General features: G+C 42.8%; 1 protein-coding gene across 1 annotated transcript in view; it reads left to right on the plus strand.

Moving 5' to 3' along the window:
• LOC125461511 (protein phosphatase 1 regulatory inhibitor subunit 16B-like) overlaps positions 1 to 27496 on the plus strand; it is a 167334-nt gene that overhangs the window by 114383 nt on the left and 25455 nt on the right. Inside the window, exons 4-7 of the mRNA XM_048550372.2 lie at positions 12282 to 12427; positions 13179 to 13282; positions 21902 to 22026; positions 23931 to 24056. Of these exons, the coding sequence (XP_048406329.1) occupies positions 12282 to 12427; positions 13179 to 13282; positions 21902 to 22026; positions 23931 to 24056 (501 nt within the window). The remainder of the gene's footprint in view (positions 1 to 12281; positions 12428 to 13178; positions 13283 to 21901; positions 22027 to 23930; positions 24057 to 27496) is intronic.

Raw genomic sequence — 27496 nt, forward strand, 5'->3', positions numbered from 1 at the left:
GCTGGATATGTTGTTTTCTACTGTCCAGGAGTGAATAGAATTCAGGATTCACTTCAGTTTCCAGTCCGCAACCTAGATCTTTTCGGTCAAATTATCAGCTGGAAATGGATTGTCGACATTGATTTGAAGAAATTCCTGTTTTAACATGAGTCTACGCACAAGCTGGGAATTTGTTTGGTTCAACAAAACCCTCTCTTAAAATTATCATCCATGTTTGCAAATTCCTTCCAAGGCTCTGTTCCCTTTTAATCTCTGTTAAGATGCTCCAGACATGTAAGCATCGGAGCAATTTTCACTCCTCCACTTCTGGCATTCCTGACTTTAATTACCGGACTATTGGCGGCCATGCCTTTTAATAGTTATGCCCCAGTCTCTGGATTTCCCTCCCTCAGCCTCCCCCTGCTCCTTTGGGACATTCCTCTAAACCTCTTCTGGGAAGTGATGGAGAAGTGGTAACATACAAATGACACTAAACTAGTCAACCAGGGATGTGCGTTCAAATCCCATCATGGCAGATGGTGAAATTTGAATTCAGTTTTTTTTAAAACATCTGGAGTTTAAGAAAAACGATCCTACTAGCCACCATATCGATTATTGTGAAAAATGCCTAATTGGGAATGTTCATACCTGGTCTGGCCTACATGTGACTCCAAACCCAGAGTGATGTGGTTAACTCTTAATACTTACCTTCTGGGCAACTAGGAAAATGTGATAAATTCTGGCCTAGCCAGCAATGCCCACATCCCATGAATGAAATGAAAAAAAAACTCAATCAGATTTGTTTTGATAATGTGATGTGCCTGTGCAGTCCCCGAGGGCACTTTTACTTTGTGAAAAAGGCATCATATAATAAAAATTGTAGTGAGTTGGGATAAGGATAGGAGTGCTTTATAACTGGAGTGACTTGTGATATTCAATCACTTAATGCATTAATTCTGAACATATATCGTGTTCAAACATAATCATTCTAATTTCTAATTAACATTTCTGCTCGAAGAAGCATTCTAAATTATCCCAAATGTCTCCAGATTTGTGTGTATGCTGCAACACTGCGCGCACTGCTCCCTAGTGATCGAGTATATAAATTAATATGGTCTGCATGCACTAAAAAAAATCAGACTCCCATATACTTAAACCCAAGCCTCCATACATTAAAGATCAAACCCAGCCTACAAAAATCAAAGCCCTATATATTAAAACATCAGACTTCCCTTGTATGCTAATATTCAATCCAACAGCTATTAAAAATAATAAACTCAATGCTCTAAAACTCAGACTACTCCATATGCTTTGAGTTATATCTCTGTACAGTAACAAGCAAACTCATGTGCACTAAACCTCAGACTTCAATGCTCAGAAACTGTCTGATTCATGCCTTTCTTGGAGGTTTTGTGGCGCCATGGGTATCATTCCTGCTTTTGAGTTTAAAAACTCTGTGCTCAAATCCATTTCCAAGACTTAATGGCCAAGGAAGGTGTAACCTTCATAACCTGGCCAAACAAGTTGAGGATCTGTCTGCAAATCTTCCCAACAAATGCTGATGGCAGGAGGTCAGAGTGAAATAGGTCCTTGGTTGGCCATGTGATGGAAAGGAAATTATAGCCTCTACCACTATTAACCACAGCTTCAGACTATGGCATAAATGTGGATGTTGCCCACAGCAACTCAGACTCTTTGGAGACTGGGAGTGGTCTCCATTAGCAGGATGTCTGGTGTGAGTCAGGTTGGTGCCAACAGCATGGAGTTCATTTCCCATTCCAGTTGAGCTGGATATGGGATTTGCCTCGTTGCCGTGCCTGTGGTTGAGAATTGTGGCATGATGTGACAGGCTAGCCTTCTAGCAAAGTGCTACAAAAAGAAGCAGCTTTTCTTCCATTAGCCTGGCCTATTTTGTTTCACCGTTATCCTCAGTTTCCTCATTTGATCCGTTCAACACAATGCCGCTCTCTGTGTGGGCCCCTCTAATACATCCACTCTGCTATTTCTTCAGCACTTCTGTGCCAAATTTTGAAACGTTGGTCCTCGCAACCTTCCCACATCCCACTCGATAGACTCAAGCTCATTCAAAATTCTGCTCTTTACATCCTAACTTCCACCATGTCTGGGTTCTGTCATCAATTTTTTTCACCGAGAGAGTGATGAGCCTGTGGAATTCTTTGCCACAGGAAGTGGTTGAGGCCAAAATATTTGAATGTTTTCAGTAATGAGTTAGACATAGTCCTTACAGCTAAAGAGATCAAAGTGTATGGTGTAAAGCAGGAAGAGGGCACTGTGTTGGATGATCAGCCATGATCGTAACGAATGGCTTGGCAGACTTGAGGGACTGAATGACCTACTCCTGCTCCTAGCTTCTATGTTTATATCACTCCCATGTGGGCTGACCTATGTTGGCACCTCGTCTGACATTGCCTCAATTTTAAAAATTCTTGTCCTTGTTTGCAAATCTGTTCCTGGTTTCAATCCCCGCACTATCTCTGTAGGCCCCTCCAACCATAACAACTTGTGAAATGGCTGCACTCATCCAGTCCAACCTGTTGCTCAGTCCTGATATTCATTGCCCCACCATTAGCGGCCTTGCCTTCAGCAATCCAGGCCCAAAGTTTTCAAATTCATTCTGTAGGCTTTTCTGTCTCCCTCTCCTTTTATAAGACACATCTGAAAACTACCTCTTTGAGGATTCTTCACGATGTGTGGCTCCACGTCAAATTTTATTTCACTTCTCTGGTATAAAATGCTTTGAGACAAATTACTGTGTGAAAATTGCTGTATAAATACAAGCTGTTGTTACAGGCATGTTATAAATGCAAAATGTCGCCGTGTTTCTTGTCAGAGAGGGAGGGATTGTGGTTCAGAGTCATCGTGACTCTGGACAGCACCCAAAGTGGTGGGCAGCATCTAGATGTGGAGGTCTAGCTCCCATTTCTAAGCAAACTAATGTTGGCCGATAAGAGACAAAAAAACTGAGCATGGCGCTTGGGGAATTCCAAACTCCAAAGGCCCGCTTAAACAAGATGCTGAGTTCAAATCGACCCCATTTTCTCAATAACAAGGCTTTACTCTTTATGTGGAAGTTATAAATCTTTGCAGTAGATGTACCAAAGCACAGATGAGGTTGCCAACCTGTAAAGTTATTTAACTACATAGTACTTAAACAGTTAAAACATGTAGCCTGTCTGTGCTAGTAAAAGTTTGGGACACCTTTGTTCTAACACCTACAGTTACTTTGTCCTGATATTGCACACAGTTATCTCATTAGGCGAGCTCTAAGTTCATTTCTTGATCAACAGTCCAAATAGACTGGTGAAGGATCAGCTGTTGATATGGGATCAGCTGTTGCTATGGGGTTACAAATGGAAAATGTTTGTGTTTTTATAAAGGAGTAAATACTTAGTTATGTGAAGTTTTGAATGGGGTTTTATGAACTGAAGTTTGTTTTTATTCTATTAAAAGCTCCTGAGATGTGCACATGGTGGATACTGGATAAGTGTAGATAAAGTGTTAAATCACTAAGTATGGCGGGTGAGTTAACATTAAGTTGCAATGAAGAGTGTGAGGGGCCATTAACAGACATTGCGGAGGCCAATGTTGAGGATTGAGAGAATGACCTGGGACATAAGAGAGCAATTGAAACAAAGGCCCAGAGAACTAAGGCAGGACACTGATCCTGTCTGATCTATACTGAGCAGGGGTGGGAGGGAGGCTCACCTTCGTCCTATGCTCACACCTCCGGAAAACAGATCCAGCTATCTAGGAGAACTTTTCCCATAGTTCCAGGACATCCTGTTGAGAGTGTATAGAACGTCGGTGAGGCTTCTTCTGGAGTGTGTGTCCAGTTCTGCTCACCCTGTTACAGGAAGGACATTATTACGCTGGAGAGGGTAAAGAAGACATTTACCAGGATGGTGCCAGGAATGGAGGGTTTGAGTTGTGAGGAGAGGCTTCATAGGCTAGTACTTTTATCACTGGAGGGTAGGAAGTTGAGAGGTGACCTTACAGAGTTTTATAAAATCATGAGGGATGTGGATAAAGTGAATGCCAGGTGTCTTTCTCCGAGGGTGAGAGATTTCAAGACCACTTTAAAAAGGCACGAGGGGCAATATTTTTACACGGAGAATGGTTCGTGTGCGGAATGAACTCCTGGAAGAAGCGTGGGTGCGGGTGCAGTCACAAAGTCTAAAAGATATTTGGATAAGTCCATGAATAAGAAATGCTCGGAGGCACATGGGCACAGTGCAGACAGGTAGGGCTAGTTTAGTTTGGGATTATGATTGGTGTGGACTGGTTGGACTGAAGGGTCTGATTCTGTTCCGTATGACTCTACAGCCGATACTAGAAGTATTTAGGTTTGCGTTTGTGATGCCAAGGCTACAGGGCTGTGGGCCAAGTGTTGAAAAATGGTGTTAAAATAGCTAGGTGGTTGTTTTTGATCAGCAGATTTGAGGGGCCAAAGGGCCTGTTCCTGTACTGTAGATCTGTGATTGTATGACCCTAGTGACCTCCTACTACTCTTATGTCTCATGGCCTTGCTTTTCTTTGCTGCAAAGTCTTGCTGCATTTATCAGCTTTAACTAAAATCTAAAATGTGCCAACAACGATCTTGTATGTCAGGCAGTAGATATGACAGTAAAGGCAAATATTGTAGCATAGCTTAAAGTTTGGCTGCAGGAGGAGACGAAAATGGGTGCAAGGCTGCTATTTACTGACTGAATATCATAACCTTGACTCTGCTGTGATCTCTCAGCCTGTCAGTTCAAAGCCGCACACTACTATCAAGCAGCTTGACATTTACTTGTATTCTGTTTCCTCAACTACATATGGGGTGGGAAAAGAATCAGGATCACAGCTGCGTACTGGTGCGAGAGGGTGTAAAACATTGCATCCCGACACAGTTCAATTCCTTTCCTTCAATGCTGCCTTTGTCTGTAAAGAATTAGCAGATTCTTTCCGTAAATTTCCTTTTTGCCTTTAATTCTCCCATTGTTTACAGACAAAAGGACTGTTGTCTGGCTTAAAATGTTAGCAAGGGGAAAGAAAAATTGGTGGTATGCTTTAATATGAATTGCAGAGACTATCCACATCAGCTTTTATCATTGAACACATCGCAGAATGAGTAAACAATTTGAAAAGGTCCATTCCTTTGGCTTGAACGTTCATGGGACCTACCTGTTGTTTGTTTTGCTAGATTCCCTTTATAGTGGATGCTAGAAAAGTGAGACCAGCCTGTAGAAAATGAAAATGTTAACTCTTCCCCCACTAGAATTTTCCTTTCTCCTGAAAGCGCTGACTCAATACCAAAGCTTGATTTCATCACCATTAGAGGTTCTCTCAAAAGCTCATTTTAAATCGAGTGAGTTGGTAGGTACATGCACCATCTTGTCTTTAACCAACGTCTGTACGAGTGCATATTTGAACATAGATTCTATTCGGGTGAATATTTCACAGACCCTTCGATCCAGCCAGCTCATGCACTGAAGCAAATCCAACTATTAGTTTATTTAGTGATATTATTATGACAGGGTCAAATAGTGATCAAGACTCCAGGGAAAATTTGCCCGCTCTTTGAAATAGCGCCATGGGACTTTCCCAGTTTCTTTGGTATGGAAGACATCCAATAAAATGTAAATAAAGATAAAAATAGGTTTGACCAATGATGCATTAAACTACTAACTGTGAAGCCAGGTTAAAGTCCCACAAGGACTGGTACAGTCACAATGGGCCTAATGGTGGTCTCCTGCACCATATTAATTCTATGATTCTGTGCATGAGTTGACTCCTTTAAGTCACCTTGCATGTTGCCCACTGGAACTACTTAAGGGTTCCAAGCACTGCAAAAATAAAGCTAAGACCAAAGCATCGTGGAATAGAGAAGGAGACAATTCAGTCATTGTGATTGTTCTGGCTCTCTAGAATTGCAATTCACCCAATGCCAAACATTTCCCAGCAGTGCAGCATTTTTTAAATTGTACATATGATTTTTCAGTTCTCTCTTGAAATCCACAATTGAGTCTGCCTCCACCCCACCTTAGATGGTGCAATGTAGATCATAATCACTAGCTGCACAAAAGGTGTTTCCTCATGTTTCTGTTATTCATTTTGTTAATCACCCTAAATATGAACCTTCTGCTGCTTGTTCCTTCCACCAATGGGCTCATTATTTCCTGTCTGCTCTTCTCGAAGTCTCATGATTTTGAGTAATCGATCAAATCTCATCAAATCCGTCTCATCAAACTCGTCTCAAGTTCTGCAATCAAAATCTTTATTTTTAAAGCATAGGAAGTTAAACTACTGGTTGTTTATCACTTTACTGGAAGCTAAAAACTTGCCTGATTTTAGTCTTTCTGATAGAATGTGATAAGTAAAGCTTGTTGAGTAACAAATGTACTACAACCTAATGCTCTTAAAATTGTAGCAGTGACATGTACAGACTCAGTAAGGGAGCAAGCAAAAATGAAATAGGGAAGTTAAGAAGTCAAAACACTAAGTTCCAAAGAACTTGGTCCAAATGAAATCAGTGGCTTATTTCTTGAGGAAGAGCTTGCATTTAGATAGTGCTTCTTATGTACACTCGAAACCTCAAAACACTTCACTCAATGAGTATTTCTCAAAGATGAGTGACTGTTACAGTGGACAGAAACAATACAATGTTGTGCATTCCCACTTAATTCAAAGACCAACAATGCCACTTGTTTTAAAAGCAGTTAGAACCTGAAAGGGTTAACTAACATCATGCGTAAACTCCACCCATCAGGACAGGCATTTTTAAACATTCCGTTAAGGGAGAATGAGACACCTAAGGAGCAGGTGCGGTTTGAACATAAGCCTCCTGCCTCAGAGGCAGAGCCATTACCACAAGCAGTCGCCATCCATCAGGATAAAAAGAACCAGGGCTGCTCGTGTTCCCCATATATTCACCAGGGTGTGTACATGATTGTTCTTAGTGTTAAAAGTATGTAGCTAAGGTAGTAATTTGAACTAAGTTTTAAGCTGAGCCAGATGTCTGACAAGAGTCAATTATATATCTTAGACGTGGTGCAACTAGCTATTAGATAATATGCAGTAAACCCTTACTTGCTTAGCCAAGAATGAGCCAATGTCTACCAAATATATGTCACACGGGCATCCTTCGCCACTTGCTATCAGTAGCTCAACCAATACGAGCAAGCAGGATTGGTGGTAGGTATCCGAAATACTATGTTGACAGTGCTGGCAGCCAATATTATAAGACTGTTGCCCAATGGGAGGTGGATGGGGTGGAGACAGAAGGGCGCTAAGAGATTTCCTCATTTCTTGCAGGCAAAGAGGGCAGGAATAATAAGCTGAAAGATGGGAATGAAGTATGCATATGTGACTTGGTGGGAGGTAGGGAAGCACACATTTGTGTCACTGCAGAAATGTCAGACAATTTAACAATCAGCTTTGGCAAGCGACTGCAATTTCCCTTCAGAAATCTCTTCTGGGGAGAGGATGGGCCTTCCTTGCATGTTTTGCCAGGTTCAAGTGCAAATGATACAATGTTGTGGAAGCCTCTGTTATGAACTGCATGTGATATGCTGAACTGTCATGATATACTCTGTCCTCTGAAACTCAGGGCAGGTTTTGAGGCTCTGGCAGACTTTCGAAGCTTTCTTGGAGGTTGGAATCATGCCCGTGGCTGGATAATCATCAAAAGGTGCAGGCAAAGTTAATTTGGATTAGGTGTGTTACAATGTGAATGGGTCCTTTCTTGAATGATTCATGGACGTTGGCTAATGTTCAGCTATTAGGCATCTTCTCAGTAACTTCCTTTTGAGGTTAAGCTGTTCAAGCTTTATGCTTTGTTACAAATTGGTCAATAGTGACACAGGCATAACTCATTGTGGGATAGGTGCAGTGTTTATATTATGAGAGAGTGACAGATTTGGCTTTTTCTTTCTCCCTCTGTGTCCATATTTCTAATGTAATGTACTTCCCCTAGTTCTTGATAATGCTTGAATCACTCCTCCTGTCCTCTTAATACAATAACCACAATGGCAAATGATACCTTTTCCTCCAAAAAATTGAATATAAGAAACTGTAGGGACTAAAGGTTTAGTGAAGTGTGGCAGGTTAGTTGTGTTTCTCCCTGACACAATCCAGAGCAGTGAGATCTGAGCTGTGCCTGTTGTTTTCCTGTGCACAGTGAGTAGGTGCTCTTTGGCTGGCAACAACAACCAGTATTTAACATTGTGAAACAACCCAAGGCGCTTTGGAGGGGTGTAATCTGACCAAAACTGACACCATGATGAGGAAAGATGTGAGGATCAAAAGCTTGGCCAATGTAAAATGGCCATAGTGTAACCCGGCCACACTGTCATTAGAAAGAGCTGATTGGTTCTGGTTTCACCTGAGGGTCACCTTGCCTCAGGCGAGGGGAGAGGGTGAGAAAGAGAATCTTTCATGCTAATCTGAGCCATTGCAGGAATCGAACCCATGCATTGGTATTACTCGGCATGGCAAACCAGCTGTCCAGCCAACTGAACTAACCAACCCTGATTTAGTCTGCGATTAGGTTTGAAAGAGATTATGAAGGGAGGAGAGAGATATGGCAGGGAATTGAATCAGCAATGGAAATTAGACCAAATATCCATGGCTGTAAATTCCCTACAATTGTCCTGGAGCTGCCTGGAATTAAATGACCCTGCTATGGGCACCCAAGGAGAGAAATCATGAAGATACTAATAGGTTACATGAAGGGTGCTACTCCCAGCCCCTGAAATGTGCGTTGTTAACTGATAGATGAACGACTACAATATAGTATTTAGTGGATGGGTGTGTTAGTTACTGTGAGCAATATCTTTCAATCATTAAAAATCACTACATTCCGAACAGGAACTAGAAACTGACAATTAATTGTTTTGGCATTTCTGGTAGTTTAAAAGTTTGTGTTTTATTTATCACTTTAAAAGTCCTAAACTGCATAAGCAACCAAAATCTAACCTACATTCACTGTTAGAAAGTAGTATTTCAGTAGGGAGAGCCTGCATTCCCCTCATTGTTTCATCCCACTATATGGAAATCCTGTTCTTAAATTCTAGCAGGCCAGCAAACAGAGTACATGAACAATCTGTTGTCGGTAGAGAGGGAGGAGTTGGGGAGGTGAATGTAAGATTAACTGTTAAGATTGGTCCTGTTCACCTGTGGGTTACATCAAATCGTCTTCAGCCTGCCCAAGAACAAACAGTTTTTCCCTCCTCTTTCAATAATTTTGTAATTAATAAACAGAATTATTCAAAGAAAGTTGGAGTAAAGGGTAGCTTTCTTTTTTCCCCACTGTATCTGTGATCCTTCCCCAGAATGCTAGCAGCAGTATCGTCTAATTCTTTGATTTTTCTAAGGCAGTCTTAGTGAGTTCACAACGATAAATGAGTGCTCTAGGAGGTGTCAGGTTGAGAGCACAGAGCTAACTTAGAGTGATTTGGGAGGATTCAATTCACTGTAAGGAGAATAATTAAAATGCGACAAACAAGCGCGATGCATGTAGATTGAGGGAAAGTTCAGAGAAAGTAGGTGTAGCTGTAACAGGGTTTTCAGGTGTCAGAATAAATGATGTGGTACGATGTCTGGTCTGCTCAAAAATAACTTTGTAATATATGGGAAAATGCTATTAAATTCCAGTGCCCCTATGTCTTGATCATGGGTGTGGTGCTACATCTGTCAGACGGTATAGAACATAGAACATTACAGCACAGTACAGGCCCTTTGGCCCTCGATGTTGTGCCGACCTGTCATACCGATCTCAAGCCCATCTAGCCTACACTATTCCATGTACGTCCATATGCTTATCCAATGACGACTTAAATGGACCTAAAGTTGGCAAATCTACTACCATTGCAGGCAAAGCATTCCATTCCCTTACTACTCTCTGAGTAAAGAAACTACCTCTGACATCTGTCCTATATCTTTCACCCCTCAATTTAAAGCTATGCCCCCTCGTGCTCGCTGTCACCATCCTAGGACAAAGGCTCTCCCTATCCACCCTATCTAACCCTCTGATTATTTTATATGTTTCAATTAAGTCACCTCTCAACCTTCTTCTCTCTAATGAAAACAGCCTCAAGTCCCTCAGCCTTTCCTCGTAGGACCTTCCCTCCAGACCAGGCAACATCCTAGTAAATCTCCTCTGCACCCTTTCCAAAGCTTCCACATCCTTCTTATAATGCGGTGACCAGAACTGTACGCAATACTCCAAGTGCGGCTGCACCAGAGTTTTGTACAGCTGCAGCATAACCTCTTGGTTCCGGAACTCAATCCCTCTATTAATAAAAGCTAAAACACTGTATGCCTTCTTAACAGCCCTGTCAACCTGGGTGGCAACTTTCAAGGATCTGTGTATATGAACACTGAGATCTCTCTGCTCATCTACACTACTAAGAATCTTACCATTAGCCCAGTACTTTGCCTTCTGGTTACTCCTACCAAAGTGCATCACCTCACACTTGTAATGCTGGAACTGGCAAACGGAATATGAAAATGTGTTGTATTTCCTATTTTGTCACCTTGAATGATCATAACAACAGCTTCCATGTATATAGTACCTTTAATATAATAGGGCATCCCAGGATGCTTCACTGAAGCATTAACAGAAAAATATTGGCACTTGGTTCACAGAATGAGTATTAGGTCAATACGTCAAAGAAATATGCTTTGAGGATAGTTTTAGACAAAGTCAGAAGTTCCACCAGATCAGGTTATAATCCAAACTAAACCTGTTGGACTATAACCTGGTGTCATGTAACTTCTGACTTTGTCCACTCCAGTCCAACAGCTGCACCTCCACATGATAGTTTCAGAGGAGAAAATTGTGCAGAGTTTATACAGGGGTCACGTTAAGGGAGAGTACCAGAGAGCAGACAGAGAGTCATGAGAGTAGCAGTGGAGTGCGGAAATATATGTTGTCAATTAATACTCAACAGAAAGATCATTGCTTAAGGACATATGGTTGAAAGGGGGGAAAATGATGAGTAGGTACATGTTTTCAATCCCTAAGGGTTTTCTTTGTTTGAGTGCTTTGTTCATTAATGTAGAGCTTTTCCATTGTGTAAGACTTGTGCTTCTGGATTCTCAAAGGCTCTGTTAATGAACAGGTAGTGCAATAGCCTACCGTCTCTGCTGCATTGTGCTGTGATATACACTTTGCAGCTGTTGTTCTGTGCACTACAAGTTCCTAATCTCCGCCTTGCCATAATGTAAAGCCTCATCCTTTTCTGAAGGCCATCAAAATCCACGTCACCTGTGTGCTAGCTATGAAGCCCGATTTTCAGGGCTTGGGCAATCACACCTATCGGATGAAAGGGAAGGAAACTAAATTGAATAAAATACCTAGAGGAAAGATCTTGTTCTGTCAACTTTCAATATTTAAAACTGCTGAAATATACAGAACAAAGATCTCACTCTCTGTGGCCTTAAATACCAAGCAATATAAGAAATAACACAACGCAAGGGTGAAAACCAAAAGAGCATGCATGCAGTTGGACCATATACTGTTGGGTGTTGTATTAGGTAGAAAATCTCATGGAGTATATAAGAATATGTTGCTAATCCATTGATTCAGGCAATGCTATAATTCAAAAAGCCCAAGAACACGTTTATTTACCTCTAAATTGTTTTTGATTATTGGCTGATTGATGTCCGAGGTGATGCATTCCCAGATATTGTAGGTTTCAATGTCCATGTGCATGTGCATGAATACATAAAACGCATGATTCTAGGATCCCAAGTAGCGATGGGGTAAAATAGTTATGTCTTTGGAGCAGCAACCAGAGATTGTAGGTATATATCCTCTGCGGCACAGGGTGAAACTAATTTAATTAGTGCTGCCACCAGAAAAAGATTGTCTTATTATTTTACGCTAAAAACCCAAATGGTGTCCTGCATCAAAGGTGATCAGCCACTGAGCCGGTTCGCATTCTCAGACATTGCATTTGGGCCTGAAGGCCTTCTGAAACACTTAGCTGGTTGTTTCGAGGTACATTGTAGTGGTTTAAGAAGGCAGCACACCACCGTCTTTTCCAGGGCAATTGAGGGTAAGCAATAAATGCTGGCCCAGCCAGCAATTCCCACATCCCGAATGAATGAATGCAAGAATCAAAGAAAGCATAAGATGGCTCACCACTGCGAGACATGGGTAGAGAATGCAGCTGTGTTTGCGTTGCCCATATCCTGAGAACAAATATGTTGCGGGACTGTAACAATGGGTATATTTCTAGGGAAACGTTTTCATTCTCGTGCTGGTCACTCTTTAATGCCTTGTGATTCCTTTCCAGTCCTGCATTGATAACTTTGAAGAGATGGTAACGCTGCTCTTGGATCATGGCACCGATGTCGATGCAAAGGACAATGAGCTGTGGACTCCTTTGCATGCAGCTGCCACGTGTCGACACACCAATCTTGTGAAAATCCTCATTGAACGGTCAGTCTCTTTTTTTTATATCTTGACCCCGGGAGAAGGAAATATCCAAACTTCAAAGTCTGACTTAAATCCCCATTTCAGCCTAGCCTGACTAACCAGGAATCTCTCTCATTCCTACCAACAGCCGTTGGCTTGTATTGGAATGATTTGCAGGTTGACAATTAACATAATTTCCTTCAATATCAGGTCCCATTTGGATTCAGGGAAGAATAGTAATGACTGTGTCACAAGATCTCTGATTAGTAATGTATCTTGGCTCTGATACTTACTGCTAACCCAAAACCTAGAGAGGAACACCCACTTGCCTTCATTACCTTTGAGTTATTAGGATACTTATTCCAAAAAACTGGGATGTGACAGAGGTCTACGTAAATAAAATAAACTTGTATATAAATTGTATTGTCTTTATAGACCTAATTTGATTGACAGAATAAAGTCCGCTGCAACATTGTACTAAATATTCCCCTCTATTCAATGTCCTGTTAAACAGCTGTGAAAATATATCATAAACTTTGACCTTGATGGCATAAGGAAAGCCGTAAATATGAAAATAAAGTGAGAGGATGCAGACTGCAGGTTTGGTCCTGTCTGAGGAGAATGTGATGAATTTGAGGAGTAGTATTTTCAGTACAAAGACAGATTTTTATTTTTGTCAAGTTTTGTTGGAGAGCAAGGGAGGTGCACCTTTGCAAGTAAAGTATGAATGTGATCTGAGAGTTCAAGTTGCTCATTCTCACTCCTGTTACTATAGAGGAGCTGACCTGCTGGCAGTCAATGCAGATGGGAACATGCCCTATGATTTGTGTGATGATGATCGGACTTTGGAGATCATCGAGACAGCAATGGTTAATCAGGGTAAGTTTATGAATATAATATAGTCTTGTGGTTATGTTCATTATGATTATCTGGAATTACAGCACAGATATAGGCTATTCGATCTATTTAGTTTATGCGATACCAGTGTTTTTTCAGTCATCTTCATCTAACCCTATCTGCACATCTTTATATTCTCTTCTCTCTAATACATTTGTTCAGTTTCCCTGTGATGCATCTTTTGCTGTTTGCCTTGACAATGTTTGAGAGATGGGGGAGACTTGGCCTTTATTCTCTATAGTTTAACCCATCACTGAGTCACACTTTATTTACACGTAGAGAGTCCTTGACACCAGCTTGGCTTCCCCAAACCCAGCTCTCGGAGTGAACAGGATATTGACACACCTTATCTGTCAGCCAGGGCTCCTCAATTGGACCACATCAACAGTCATAATCCGGATACTCATATTCTATGATGTCCATCTGGCTGTTACAATCACTACTGTGATCTCCTTGAAGCATGTAACCTTCTCACAGGGCTCATCGGGATAGTTACAGAAAAAGATATTTCCCCAGCAGAGAGTGCCTAAAATCAAGGGGCACAAGTCTCTGAATAATGGGCAGGCCATTTCATACTGAGATGTGGAAGAATTTCACCGTTCGGAGGTTGGTGAATCTTTGGAATTCTCTACCCAACAAGGTAGCAGAGGCTCGGTTATTGAGAATATTCAAGGCAGAGCTTGATTTGATTTCTGGATTTTACACCGACTAAGTGATTTCTTTATTCTTTAGTTGTTGATGGGATGTGGGAGTCACTGTCTAGGCCAGTATTTATTGCCAGCCCCTAATTGCCCAGAGAGCAGTTAAGAGTCAACCACATTGCTGTGGATTTGGAGTCACGTGTAGGCTGGGTAAGGACGGTAGTTTCCTTCCCTGAAACCAGATGGATTTTCCCAAGAATCGACAATGGATTCACAGTCATCATTAAATATCTGGAATTAAGAATCTATTGAACTCAAATTCCACCATCTGCCGTAGCAGGATTCAAACCCAGGTTCCCAGAACATTGCCTGGGTGTCTGGATTAATTGTCCAGCGATTAATACCGCTGGGTTATCTCCTCCCTGAGATATGGGGATATGTGAGGGAATGACATTGAAAAGTAGATAAATTGTAAACCAGTTGAATGGTTGAATAGGCTCAATGGCCTACTCCAATTTCCTGTATTCTTATACGTTGTGGTGATGAGTTGCACACGCTAACCATTCTCTGGCAGAGAGATTTGTCCTGAGCTCCCCAGTGGATTTATTGAAGATGGATTTCCTGATGATTATCAATATATCTGTGGTTCTAGGTTTAGCATTCCCCACAGATGGAAGCATCTTTTCTGAATTTATCCTGTCAACTCCGTTTATCATTTAAAAACTTCTATCAAGTCAATCACAGCCTCTTCTTTTCTAGATAATAGAAGGACAGCCTGCTTAGTCTTCTCTGATAAATATAACCTTTTCGTTTTATATATCAAGCTCCTAAATCATTTTCCCTGTATATCCTTTCTATACTTTATGACCAGAACTGAACACAATATTCCAAGTATAGTTTAACGAAGAACACTACCTTTTTGGGGGAAAAGAAAGACTCTTAAGCTTAAGATAACAAAGTGTGAAGCTGGATGAACACAGCAGGCCAAGCAGCATCTCAGGAGCACAAAAGCTGACGTTTCGGGCCTAGACCCTTCTTCAGAGAGGGGGATGGGGTGAGGGTTCTGGAATAAATAGGGAGAGAGGGGGAGGCGGACCGAAGATGGAGAGAAAAGAAGATAGGTGGAGAGGAGAGTATAGGTGGGGTGGTAGGGAGGTCAGTCCAGGGAAGACGGACAGGTCAAGGAGGTGGGATGAGGTTAGTAGGTAGGAAATGGAGGTGCGGCTTGGGGTGGGAGGAAGGGATGGGTGAAGGGAAGAACAGGTTAGGGAGGCAGAGACAGGCTGGGCTGGTTTTGGGATGCATTGGGTGGAGGGGAAGAGCTGGGCTGGTTGTGTGGTACAGTGGGGGGAGGGGACGAACTGGGCTGGTTTTGGGATGCGGTGGGGGAAGGGGAGAGTACAGCAGCTTTTGTGCTCCTGAGATGCTGCTTGGCCTGCCGTGTTCATCCAGCTTCACACTTTGTTATCTTGGATTCTCCAGCATCTGCAGTTCCCATTATCTCTGACTCTTAAGCTTCTCAGCTTGTGCATAACTGATTGAAACAGCTAATGGATCTTTTTTCCAATGAGTGAGGGGGAGCAGACACTGGAGCGTTGATTCTCAGACAATCTCCAGACATTTTAGATGTGGGGGAAGGAGGGGGAGAGATTGTGCCTGGCATTGTTAAATTAATAAAAGCTGTACACACCATGAGCTTGTTTTCTTCTTGCCCATTCCCAATTACAATTCCGATCTCACACTCTTTAGACAGACACACAACAACAACAGTAGTCAGTGCTGTTGCAAAGTGTCATGTTCTAATTTTATATTTCATCGAATTGAAGAATCCCTACAGTGTGGAAGCAGGACATTCGGCCCATCAAGCCCCTCTGAAGACCATCCCACCCGGATCCACCCCATCCCTGTAAACCTGCATTTTCCACGGCTCACCCACCTAGACTGTATATCCGTGGACACCTTGGTACAATTTAGCACAGCCAATTTACCTAACATACATATCTTTGGACTGTTTGAGGAGGCACACACAGGTTCAGGGAGAATGTGCAAACTCCATTCAGTCACCTGAGGTTGTAATCGAACCCAGGTCCCTGGCACTGTGAGGCAGCAACGTTAATCACTGAACCACTGTGTGGCTGAAGACTGACAGTCAGAAGGTACATTGGCAGCTTGGGGCTGCCTTCCAAATGACAAACCTTCTTGACTTGGAAAGATATCATCATCACTGTGTGGAAATCCTGGAATTCCCTCCCTATCAACATTGTGGGTCTATATTCATTTAGATTACAGTGGTTTTAGGAAGGAGGTTCAGGGGAGTGTAGGTATGCTCAATAAATGCTGGGATAGTCAGCAATGTAAACATAAAAAGCGTAAGACCCATTACCACCTTCTCAAAGGCAATTAAAAATGGTTAATAAGAATTGTCAGCAATGCCATGTCCTGTAATTGAATAAAGCAAATGAGATGGGTAGGTTGAGGGAGGCAAAGGAAATGGAGGAAGCCAGAGGGAATAGGTTAAGCAGCGAGAGAAATCAAAGAGAGAGTAAGTTGAAAATGCAGCCACAAAGAAATCATGCCTTCATTGTAAGAGTTAACCCTATTGTCATTGTGGCGTTTGCAACACAAAAAAAACACCCACGAGATATTTTAAAATATATTTAGAAAAGGATTTTGTAGCTTGAGGAATGTAATGGTAAACATTCCAGTAATTCCTTCTGTCAGGAAAGGTTGACCATACCAGATTTATAATTTATAGCTCCTCATGCACCTCCCATTCCTTTACTAACTGCAGCCTTGACCTCTTACTGTGAAACTGCAAATGTCATTTATTGCAAATTAACATCAAAAAGTTTGGACCTTTCTTCCAGTTACCCCATGTTTTAGTAATTTGATGTTGATCTACTTTTACACATTTATCCCTCAGGCATTTGCCTTGATTCACGGAGCAGTCAGAAATATTTCATTCTTACCCTTGAATGTGCTCAATGATGGAGCATTCGCAACCATGTTAGGTACAGAATTCTAAAAAATCACGACCCCTTGAGTGAACAGCGCATTGCTCAGTTTATATTCTTCAGGATTCGTCAAGGAGGCCCTGTGCAAACTGTCTGTAACAGGAGCTTTCCCCTCTGTCCCCATTCAGCTCCTTTCCAACAGGAATGTTTTACATTAAAAGTGCAAATCTTTCACAGGAAAAAAGTACAGACTAACAATCACGCAGCTACAAAATAGATTTAATTTACTTATCTTTATTTAGGATAGCTAGCTCCAGTAATAAAAATGAGAAGTTCTGTATGTACTCTTGGAGTCATAAGTGACTTGAGACATGAGCTTGCTTCTCTCTCCACAGGTGGTGTCACACCTGCTGGGTGTTTCAGCACTTTCTGATATTATTGCCGATTTTCAACATCTGCAGTACTTTGCTTGGAAAGCTAACTCCAGTTTATACAAATGAGCAACAACTGGTGTTAGTACACCTGTATGGGATGTATGATTGTGTATATAAACAAAGAAAGAACCCGCATTTATATTATCATCTTTCATAACCTTAGGAGATCCCAAATCATATCACACCTTATGTCCCACATTTGAGCCGTTGTCATAGATGTGGGATGTATGTAACTGCACCAGATCTTCTCCAACTCATTACGATTTCCTCATGTTACCTAATGTTTAAATTAATGTTTGTTTTGAGGTGAAATATCATTGTTGTATTTACTGTGTCTTTCCCTCCAGAATGCAAGAGATTGCGATAAGTTTTTATGAATGGTGCCAATATGTATTCAGATATACCAGGTGTCAGTCTTGGTTCAGTGGGTAGTTCTGTCACCCCAGAGTCAGAGATTTTGGGTTCAAGTCACATTCCAGAGATGGAAATCTAGGTTGACAGTCCAGTGGAGCACCGAGACAGTATTGCATTGAAAACGTGATATCTTTTGAATGAAATATTAAGCTGATGGTCACTCCTCCCTCTTGGGTCAATGTATAAAATTCTGTCAACAGTTGTGAAGAGTAGAAAATTCTCCTGGTCAGTATATATCCTTCAGTCCATATTGCAAAACTAAATAATATGTTCATTATCACTTTGCTGTCTGCATGACCTTCATTTTGTAAATTCCTACATTAAAACCAAATCATGTAACTGAACTTCAAAGGAACCGCATTGGTTACAACACACTCTGGGATGTCCTGAGTTTATGAAAAGATGTGATATAAAGGTAGCATCAGAGGAGCAGGAAAGCTGTCATTTCAGGTCCAGACCCAAAACATCAGCTTTCCAGCTCCTCTGATTCTGTTGGCCTGCTGTGTCCATCCAGCTCTACACCTTGTTATCCCAACTGTCACTGGGTGATGCACAAGTTTCCTTTCCTGTGGGGGAGGGAGTTGAATCCCAAGCTTGGCTGATGCCACAGAATGAATGCTGACTGTAAGGTGAAATGAGATTGAGCAGTTATAACCTGGGTCTACAGTAAGCCCAATGACACAGCTCAAACCACCCTTCATCAGAAACTGATTATCATTTCATCTCCAACCTCAGCCACAAGAAATCCTGGTGCAAGAAGTGGTCAGTTAAGATTAATGTGAACCACTGAGCTGGCTGTATTAAGACAGAGAGAAGCTAAGGTAATGATGGCATGCATCCGTCTTGGGAGATAATGAACTGCCTGCCCACCAGTGTGACATTGGGTTGAACATTACTTATGGGGGTTGTAAAGGCCAAATCATGAGATTCTGCAGCTGGTGCTGGTGGCATTGGCCGGTGGTGGACTTGGAACGAGGTCAGCCAGGTGGATCCATAGAGTATGGGTTACCTGATTGGTCCAGGTTAACAGCCCCAATCAGGGAGCCAGGGTTGACCCATATAAAGTGTCAGAGGTGCTGCTTACTGAAGGAGTTGGCTGTGAGCCAGCTGGGTCAGTGTTATGTACTGTGCACCAGTAACTAAAGGGTGCCTTGGTGAAGGGATAGTGGCCTTGTGGAGTTATTTCAGACCGGTGATGTTTTTCTTCTCAATGCACTCTCTTTTCTGCCATGTGATCATTTCTTTTGTATTCTGTTTCGCCTGCGCCCTACTGACTGCATGCTGCAATGCCATAAGACCATTCAGCCACTTGAGGCTGATCTTTCGGCTAGTATGAACATTGCTGATTTTGGGATTCAACTCCACTGTCCTTGGATTCACAAGTAGGCCAGACTAGGTAGAGCGATCAGTGAACCAGATTTTTTTTTTACACATCCATGGTTACATAGCCACTATTGGCTAGCCTTTCCTTTGAATTCAGTTTTTAACCATCTAACCATCAACCCTCGTTTACATCAATTTGAAAGTGTAGATGCATAGTGCCTCAGTTTAACATCTCACCTCCAACAGTGCAGCATTCCCTCAGTCTCATCCTGGATTTTGTTCCCCAGTCTCTGGAGTGGAATTGTGAATCTCTGAAATGAGAATGCTATTGATTGACCCGGATGTAAAACCAGAAGACTGGTTTGGAGAAGGGATCACTGTAGGGTTTCAAAGGGCATGAGGGCCCTGGCAAAGTACAAACAATGTAGCCTGTTTCCATCCATCTCAAGTAGCTTCCTTACTGCTTCATCAGGCTGAACACAAAATCTGTGTCTTGACTGTTCACCGGTTTGAGTCACTGTAAATGTTCTATTTACAGAGTCTGTGAATTCAACCAGCCCCCTAAATGTCTGTACAAGGAGATTATTGACTGAGTTTAGTTTATGTCTGAGGGTCCCAGACTTGGTTACAGTTTTGTTTTGGTGAATTTTGTGTCCAGGAGATTGAAGGATGCTAATATTTGAGACTGGAGCCCTTCCTGTAACAGATGCTCAGTAGTAATGCCAAGAAGTTCCCGAGATTAAGTGTAGTTTGATTAGATACAGAACGAAGCTCCCTCAGCCCTGGTGAAATATCCCAGGCCTAACCTCAGAATAACATGTTCTCCTGCTGTAGTATGACAGGTTGTTTTTCCTGTTTTGTGGCCATTCTGGCTAAGGTTGCCAATTTATACTAAATAGGGAACTGTTTCATTAGTGGACACGAACCCACCAGGAGCTGGAATTACAATTGTGTAAACACAATTTTGCAAAGCAATAAAACACAGGATACCTTTTCATCTCATCAGTCTAGCCTGGAACTGAGTCCACTTGCCAGAATTAAAAGATTGCTGTGCTAACCCAAGCCTCACCAGACTTTCTGACCGATAGCACTAAGCGAAAAGCCACTCACCCTTGTTCTTATACATTGTGGATACTTTTAATCAACGTGTTCAGAGATGTTATTGCAGACCTCTGGAGCAGGTGAGACTTGAACGTTGATCTCCTGCTCAGAGGTAGGGGCACCACCACTGCAAGAGCCGTTCTCTTATGCCCTGTATTCTGGGATCTTAAACTTTGTTTAATCCAACCAAGCTAACAATTAATTGGTCCAGCAACTGCATTGCAATGTTGCGTTTGATTTGTACCAAGTGGGTTTCATCTGGTTCCTTACTCAGCCAACATGAGTCACAGGAAATTGAGGATTTGTTGTTTATTTTCTAATGCCAATGTTACTCAGAATTAAGCTATCAGATGATTGGGTTTGTACAATTTGTTTGGTCCAGAGAGGGAAACCTGCCATCCTTATCTAGAGATAATGGATTACAAGAGAGTTGCAACGATGAAGGGTCTAGGCCCGAAACGTCTGCTTTTGTGCTCCTGAGATGCTGCTTGGCCTGCTGTGTTCATCCAGCCTCACACTTTATTATCCTTATCTAGTCTGCCCTGTATGTTACTCCAGACCCATGTCCATATGTTTGACTCTTAACTACTCTCTGAAATGCGCAAACAAGGCATTGAGAGAGCTCACCAACACATTGTCAATGGCAGTAGGAATGGGCTATAATTGCAGGACTTGCCTGTGATGCCCACTTACTGCTGTGAATGAATAACAAATATATCATTACACTGATCGACATAGACGAAAGAAAGGGAAGCAAGTTGTAGTGGAATGTAACAATCAATGAGGATAGGTTAGGCCGAGTGATCCGTATTTCTGCTATATGTCCTGTGAAATCCTGTGTATAAGTGAAACCAGTTAGTGTTATTAGAATTGAGTGTCCTCCACAATTATCCTTGAGTCTCCATCAATTGAAGATTAATCTCCTGAACATTGTTCTGAGTAAGCAAGAAAAAAAAGTCATGTCTGTTTTTATTTATCAGTTGTAATGTGTGGAAGATCGGAGAATGGTAAAGGGGTCAGCTGACTGGCAGGGAAGAGCCATTGGAAATGATGGAACTTCCAGGAATACAAACAACTAGAGTTGGGAAGCTGATTCCTGCTCAACTCATGGTGAAATCTAGCTTTGAGAGGAGGAACAGAGTGACATTTACCAAGTTTACCATGAATTACATAGATTCCTTGCTGCCATCTATTATTTCTGCAAATTCACTATACCGGAACAACAAATTAACCAACATGAAGAAAAAATTATGTTGTATTAACTTATTGACCAGTTACTTAAAATACAGACACCCCCTATCTCGGTGATATTTACTGGGGTTTTTTTACGCTCCTCTGTTATATTACTTCTAGTTATTTTGTATACAACAGACAGTCAAATATAATTATTTTTCAAAGGCAAAACACTTTTCTTGTTTGGATGCTGAGAGGTGTACCTAAACTCTCATGCGCCAATCAACCCATATAAACAAGCACATTTTCGAACAATGTAGCCATCAATTATTAACAGCTCTGACTTTGGTCTGCTTTTAAACTTTCTACGCTCAATGTTTCCATTTCCTGGATGTACATAACTTCTTGCTGATCTACTTCACGGCCCTTTTCCTTACATCCATAATGTTGGCAAATTCCCTGTGTATAGCTTGCGTGTGATCAGTGTGGGAACTAACAAGGAATTGTTAGTTGTTAAAACTGACAGGAATTAACTGGCTTTCGTCTTCAAATCTTGCTCAGGGATCACTCAGGAGAAAATTGACCGAACCCGCACTGCGGTAGAACAGCAAATGATGGTAGACATCAGAGAAGGTATTCAGGCGGGCACTGATCTGAATGCAAGAGATGCTCAGGGTGCCACCTTGGTAAGTAGAATTGGCACCATTGGATGCAGGTTGACCTAACCCTACCACTGGCTGAACCCAAAGAGTAGCAAATGTGGGAAGTCATGCTCATTGCAATATTATTTATAATTTGATTTAACCCTACAATTATTGAACTAAAGTCTTGGAAATGAAATCAGCCATATTCATGGTAAGAATGCCTAAGCTTTATTACCTTATCTCAATTCTAATGCAATTATTGTCAACAGTTAATGCAGAGAAGCCTACATTTTATCAGGTATTCTGACCTTGAAGGTGCAACCTCATATTTGTTTTAATGTTTGCATGACATTTGAAGCAAGAACAAAGAGTACGTGGGTTCCCTGGATTTATTTTATGATCCTTTTTCAAAAATGACTGCCACATGAACTTATTTTCCAAATTTACATCCTCCCTCACTTCTCTTACTATTCTGGAATAAATAGCATCTATTTAGACAGTTCTGAGGAAGGGTGACTGGACTCGAAATGTTAACTCTGATTTCTCTCCACAGATGCTGCCATACCTGCTGAGCTTTTCCAGCAACAAAAACAAAGTTGCTGGGAAAGCTCAGTGGGTCTGGCAGCATCTGTGAAGGAAAAAACAGAGTTAACGTTTCGGGTCCAGTCACCCTTCCTCAGAACTGATGGTGGCTGGGAAAACATCAGTTTATATGCAGAAAACAGGGAGATATGTGGGGTAGCTTTTCCAGCAATTTCTGTTTTTGTTCCAATTGACAGGGGATTTGTTTGGTTGATCCCAAACTGCAATTTTGTATTTAATGTCATTAAATCTTAGATAACTTATCTGATGTTGACCTGTAATGACCAGACTTTTTGATAAACCTGTTGATGTTAATTTTGAGATTAATTATCTGACTTTGCTATTTATAGGAAGGATATATTGCTCATGGGAGATTGAACATTCTCCCTGTGTCTGTGTGGGTTTCCTTCGGGTGCTCCGGTTCCTCCCACAATCCAATGATGTACAGTTAGGTGAACTGGCCATTCTAAGTTGCCCGTGATATCCAGGGATATGTAGGCTAGGTGGATTAGCAATGGAAAATGCAGGGTTATAAGGATAAGATAGAAGGCTGGGTCTGGGTGGAATGCCCTTCTGAGGGTCGATGTGGACAAGATGGGCCAATTGGCCTGCTTCCACACTGTAGGTATTCTATAAGCAATAATCATTCAGAATGTTATTTAGCCAACTTTAATCCCAGGCTTCAACTCTTATTTGCCGTTTTTACAAGTCCTTTTATTTAGGTATGACTGTCCACTATTCGGAGAATTTCTGATTATCCTAGATTGGTAGTTTTTGGGAACTAAGAATTGTAGGTGTTCAGTGTCGTCAAGTTTGGCGAGTTTGTGGATGCTCGGTTTACACTATTGCTGATAATGATATTGTTTGCCGGAAGCTTGCTTTCCAAATATCAAAGCTTTTTGTAAATTAGAAATGAAGTACATGTATTGATGCAGCGTTCAGTCATGAAGATTAGCTTGGAGCAAAATGGCTTATAACATCTTGAAAGCATGTGGCTGCAACAGTCATGAGGAAAGCAAAGCACAAAGAATGCTACTGCATAATAAATCCCAGCACTCATCTGTTTGCCTTAAGTGAATGCCTGTCCCACTGTATTCTACTGTGCTGGTGCCTTAACACCACATTCAGTGTCACACAACAACTTGCATTCAAATAGCACCTTTAACTGGGTAATAGGTCCCAAGGCACATAAGTCCTTTATCTGACATACACTGCAATCCAAATGATAATTTTGTTTCTTCTCTGTGGGAGTTTCCCTTAGTCTTTTCTGGATACTACTGTTTGATATTGATTATTGTCCTGCTGTTGATTTGTAGATCAGTGACCAGTTACTTTAAGATCTTTTTTTCCCTGTCTCTCCCCAGCTACATGTGGTGGCTGCCAATGGGTACTGTACAGTTGCTGAGCTGCTTCTCGAGCACGGGGCCAAAGTAAACATCAAGGACAATGATGGCTGGGAACCATTGCATGCCGCTGCCTGCTGGGGTCAGGTCAGTCGCTGTCTATAACTTGAGATATTGTTGTCTTGTGCGCACATTTCTTAGAAAGGCGAGAAAAAAGGAGTTGCATTTCTGTAGCATTTATGATGTCTGTTTACAACCAATTAACACATTTTTGAGTTTGGTTGCTGTTTTACTGCAGGTAATTTTAAATGGCATTATGATAACAATCAGATAATCTGTTTTGGTGATGTTGGTTAAAGAGATAAATATTGAGCCAGACATGGGAGATAAGTCCCTTGCTCTTCTTTTGAATCATGCCATGGAAGATTTTACATCCAACTGAGGCAGCAGTCAGGGCAACAGTTTAACATCTCATTTAAGATTCATTCCCTTCATACTGCAATGTCAGCCTAGGTGCAGTGCTCTACGAGTGGGACTAGAACAAACAATATATTCGAAATCCTTTAATGCCAGCCTTGGTCAAAAACAGTTCCAATCAAGAGGAATAGTAAGAACTGCTGATGCTGGAGTCAGAGATAACGCAGTGTGGACCTGGAGAAACGCAGCAGGTCAGGCAGCATCAGAGGAGTAGGAAAGCTGACGTTTCAGATCAGGACCCTTCTTCGGGTCCCGACCCAAAACATCAGCTTTCCTGCTTCTTCGGTGCTGCCTGACCTGCTGCGATCCTCCAGCTCCACACTGCGTTATCTCCACTCAAGAGGCTTTTAATTGGATTCCTGGATAAATATTGTTCAAAGTAACAAGAAAATTATTCAACTTAACTAATCTGTCAATTTCAGATGAGTTGGGAAAAATAGGTAAGTTTCACCAAATGCACATCATTGTTTACAATTGGTGTACAATTATTACATTTTTTGTTCAGTGCGTTTTGGATGTTTCTGGTGAGCTCTGTGCAGTTTTGTAATGTGTTCGAATACAGTCAGTAAGGACAAATCCCTTTAGGAGACACACTGGGATCAGGACACTCAAAAGTGAGCAGGATATGGTTCATTACCATATGATTCTCCATCATAAGAACAAGTTCCATGGCAACACCACAACAATCAGAACTGTCCTGCCAACTAGCCAGTATATTGTGTGAATCATTGCTTGTTTTAAAATTTTGAATTCTTGCATCTGTGCTGATAAATGCAAGATATGAGGCTTTGACAGCATGTCCCTTTTTATCAACAAAACCTACAATAGCCTTGGCACAGTCACAGTATGTTTCTCCTTGTGGGATAGTCTAGGACCAGGGAACATAATCTCACGTTAGAGATAATGGGAACTGCAGATGCTGGAGAATTCCAAGATAATAAAATGTGAGGCTGGATGAACACAGCAGGCCAAGCAGCATCTCAGGAGCACAAAAGCTGACGTTTCGGGCCTAGACCCTTCATCAGAGAGGGGAATGGGGAGAGGGAACTGGAATAAATAGGGAGAGAGGGGGAGGCGAACCGAAGATGGAGAGTAAAGAAGATAGGTGGAGAGAGTATAGGTGGGGAGGTGGGGAGGGGATAGGTCAGTCCAGGGAAGACGGACAGGTCAAGGAGGTGGGATGAGGTTAGTAGGTAGATGGGGGTGCGGCTTGGGGTGGGAGGAAGGGATGGGTGAGAGGAAGAACAGGTTAGGGAGGCAGAGACAGGTTGGACTGGTTTTGGGATGCAGTGGGTGGGGGGGAAGAGCTGGGCTGGTTGTGTGGTGCAGTGGGGGGAGGGGACGAACTGGGCTGCTTTAGGGATGCAGTAGGAGAAGGGGAGATTTTGAAACTGGTGAAGTCCACATTGATACCATATGGCTGCAGGGTTCCCAGGCGGAATATGAGTTGCTGTTCCTGCAACCTTCGGGTGGCATCATTGTGGCAGTGCAGGAGGCCCATGATGGACATGTCATCTAGAGAATGGGAGGGGGAGTGGAAATGGTTTGCGACTGGGAGGTGCAGTTGTTTGTGGCGAACTGAGCGGAGGTGTTCTGCAAAGCGGTCCCAAGCCTCCGCTTGGTTTCCCCAATGTAGAGGAAGCCGCACCGGGTACAGTGGATGCAGTATACCACATTGGCAGATGTGCAGGTGAACCTCTGCTTAATGTGGAATGTCATCTTGGGGCCTGGGATGGGGTGAGGGAGGAGGTGTGGGGACAAGTGTAGCATTTCCTGCGGTTGCAGGGGAAGGTGCCGGGTGTGGTGGGGTTGGAGGGCAGTGTGGAGCGAGCAAGGGAGTCACGGAGAGAGTGGTCTCTCCGGAAAGCAGACAGGGGTGGGGATGGAAAAATGTCTTGGGTGGTGGGGTCGGATTGTAAATGGCAGAAGTGTCGGAGGATGATGCGTTGTATCCGGAGGTTGGTAGGGTGGTGTGTGAGAACGAGGGGGATCCTCTTAGGGCGGTTGTGGCGGGGGCGGGGTGTGAGGGATGTGTTGCGGGAAATACGGGAGACGCGGTCAAGGGCGTTCTCGATCACTGTGGGGGGAAAGTTGCGGTCCTTAAAGAACTTGGACATCTGGGATGTGCGGGAGTGGAATGTCTTATCGTGGGAGCAGATGCGGCGGAGGCGGAGGAATTGGGAATAGTTGATGGAATTTTTGCAGGAGGGTGGGTGGGAGGAGGTGTATTCTAGGTAGCTGTGGGAGTCGGTGGGCTTGAAATGGACATCAGTTACAAGCTGGTTGCCTGAGGTGGAGACTGAGAGGCCCAGGAAGGTGAGGGATGTGCTGGAGATGGCCCAGGTGAACTGAAGGTTGGGGTGGAAGGTGTTGGTGAAGTGGATGAACTGTTCGAGCTCCTCTGGGGAGCAAGAGGCGGCGCCGATACAGTCATCAATGTAACGGAGGAAGAGGTGGGGTTTGGGGCCTGTGTAGGTGCGGAAGAGGGACTGTTCCACGTAACCTACAAAGAGGCAGGCATAGCTGGGGCCCATGCGGGTGCCCATGGCCACCCCCTTAGTCTGTAGGAAGTGGGAGGAGTCAAAAGAGAAGTTGTTGAGTGTGAGGACGAGTTCAGCTAGGTGGATGAGAGTGTCGGTGGAGGGGGACTTGTCGGGCCTACGCTTGGAGATGGCCTCAAGGCCCTCCGCTTCTTCCTGTCCCGTAGGCTCGACCAGTCTCCCTCCACCGACACTCTCATCCGCCTAGCTGAACTCGTCCTCACACTCAACAACTTCTCTTTTGACTCCTCCCACTTCCTACAGACTAAGGGGGTGGCCATGGGCACCCGCATGGGCCCCAGCTATGCCTGCCTCTTTGTAGGTTACGTGGAACAGTCCCTCTTCCGCACCTACACAGGCCCCAAACCCCACCTCTTCCTCCGGTACATTGATGACTGTATCGGCGCCGCCTCTTGCTCCCCAGAGGAGCTCGAACAGTTCATCCACTTCACCAACACCTTCCACCCCAACTTTCAGTTCACCTGGGCCATCTCCAGCACATCCCTCACCTTCCTGGACCTCTCAGTCTCCATCTCAGGCAACCAGCTTGTAACTGATGTCCATTTCAAG

Source organism: Stegostoma tigrinum, chromosome 19 (genome assembly GCF_030684315.1).
Source record: "Stegostoma tigrinum isolate sSteTig4 chromosome 19, sSteTig4.hap1, whole genome shotgun sequence".
NCBI classification, from domain to species: Eukaryota; Metazoa; Chordata; class Chondrichthyes; order Orectolobiformes; family Stegostomatidae; genus Stegostoma; species Stegostoma tigrinum.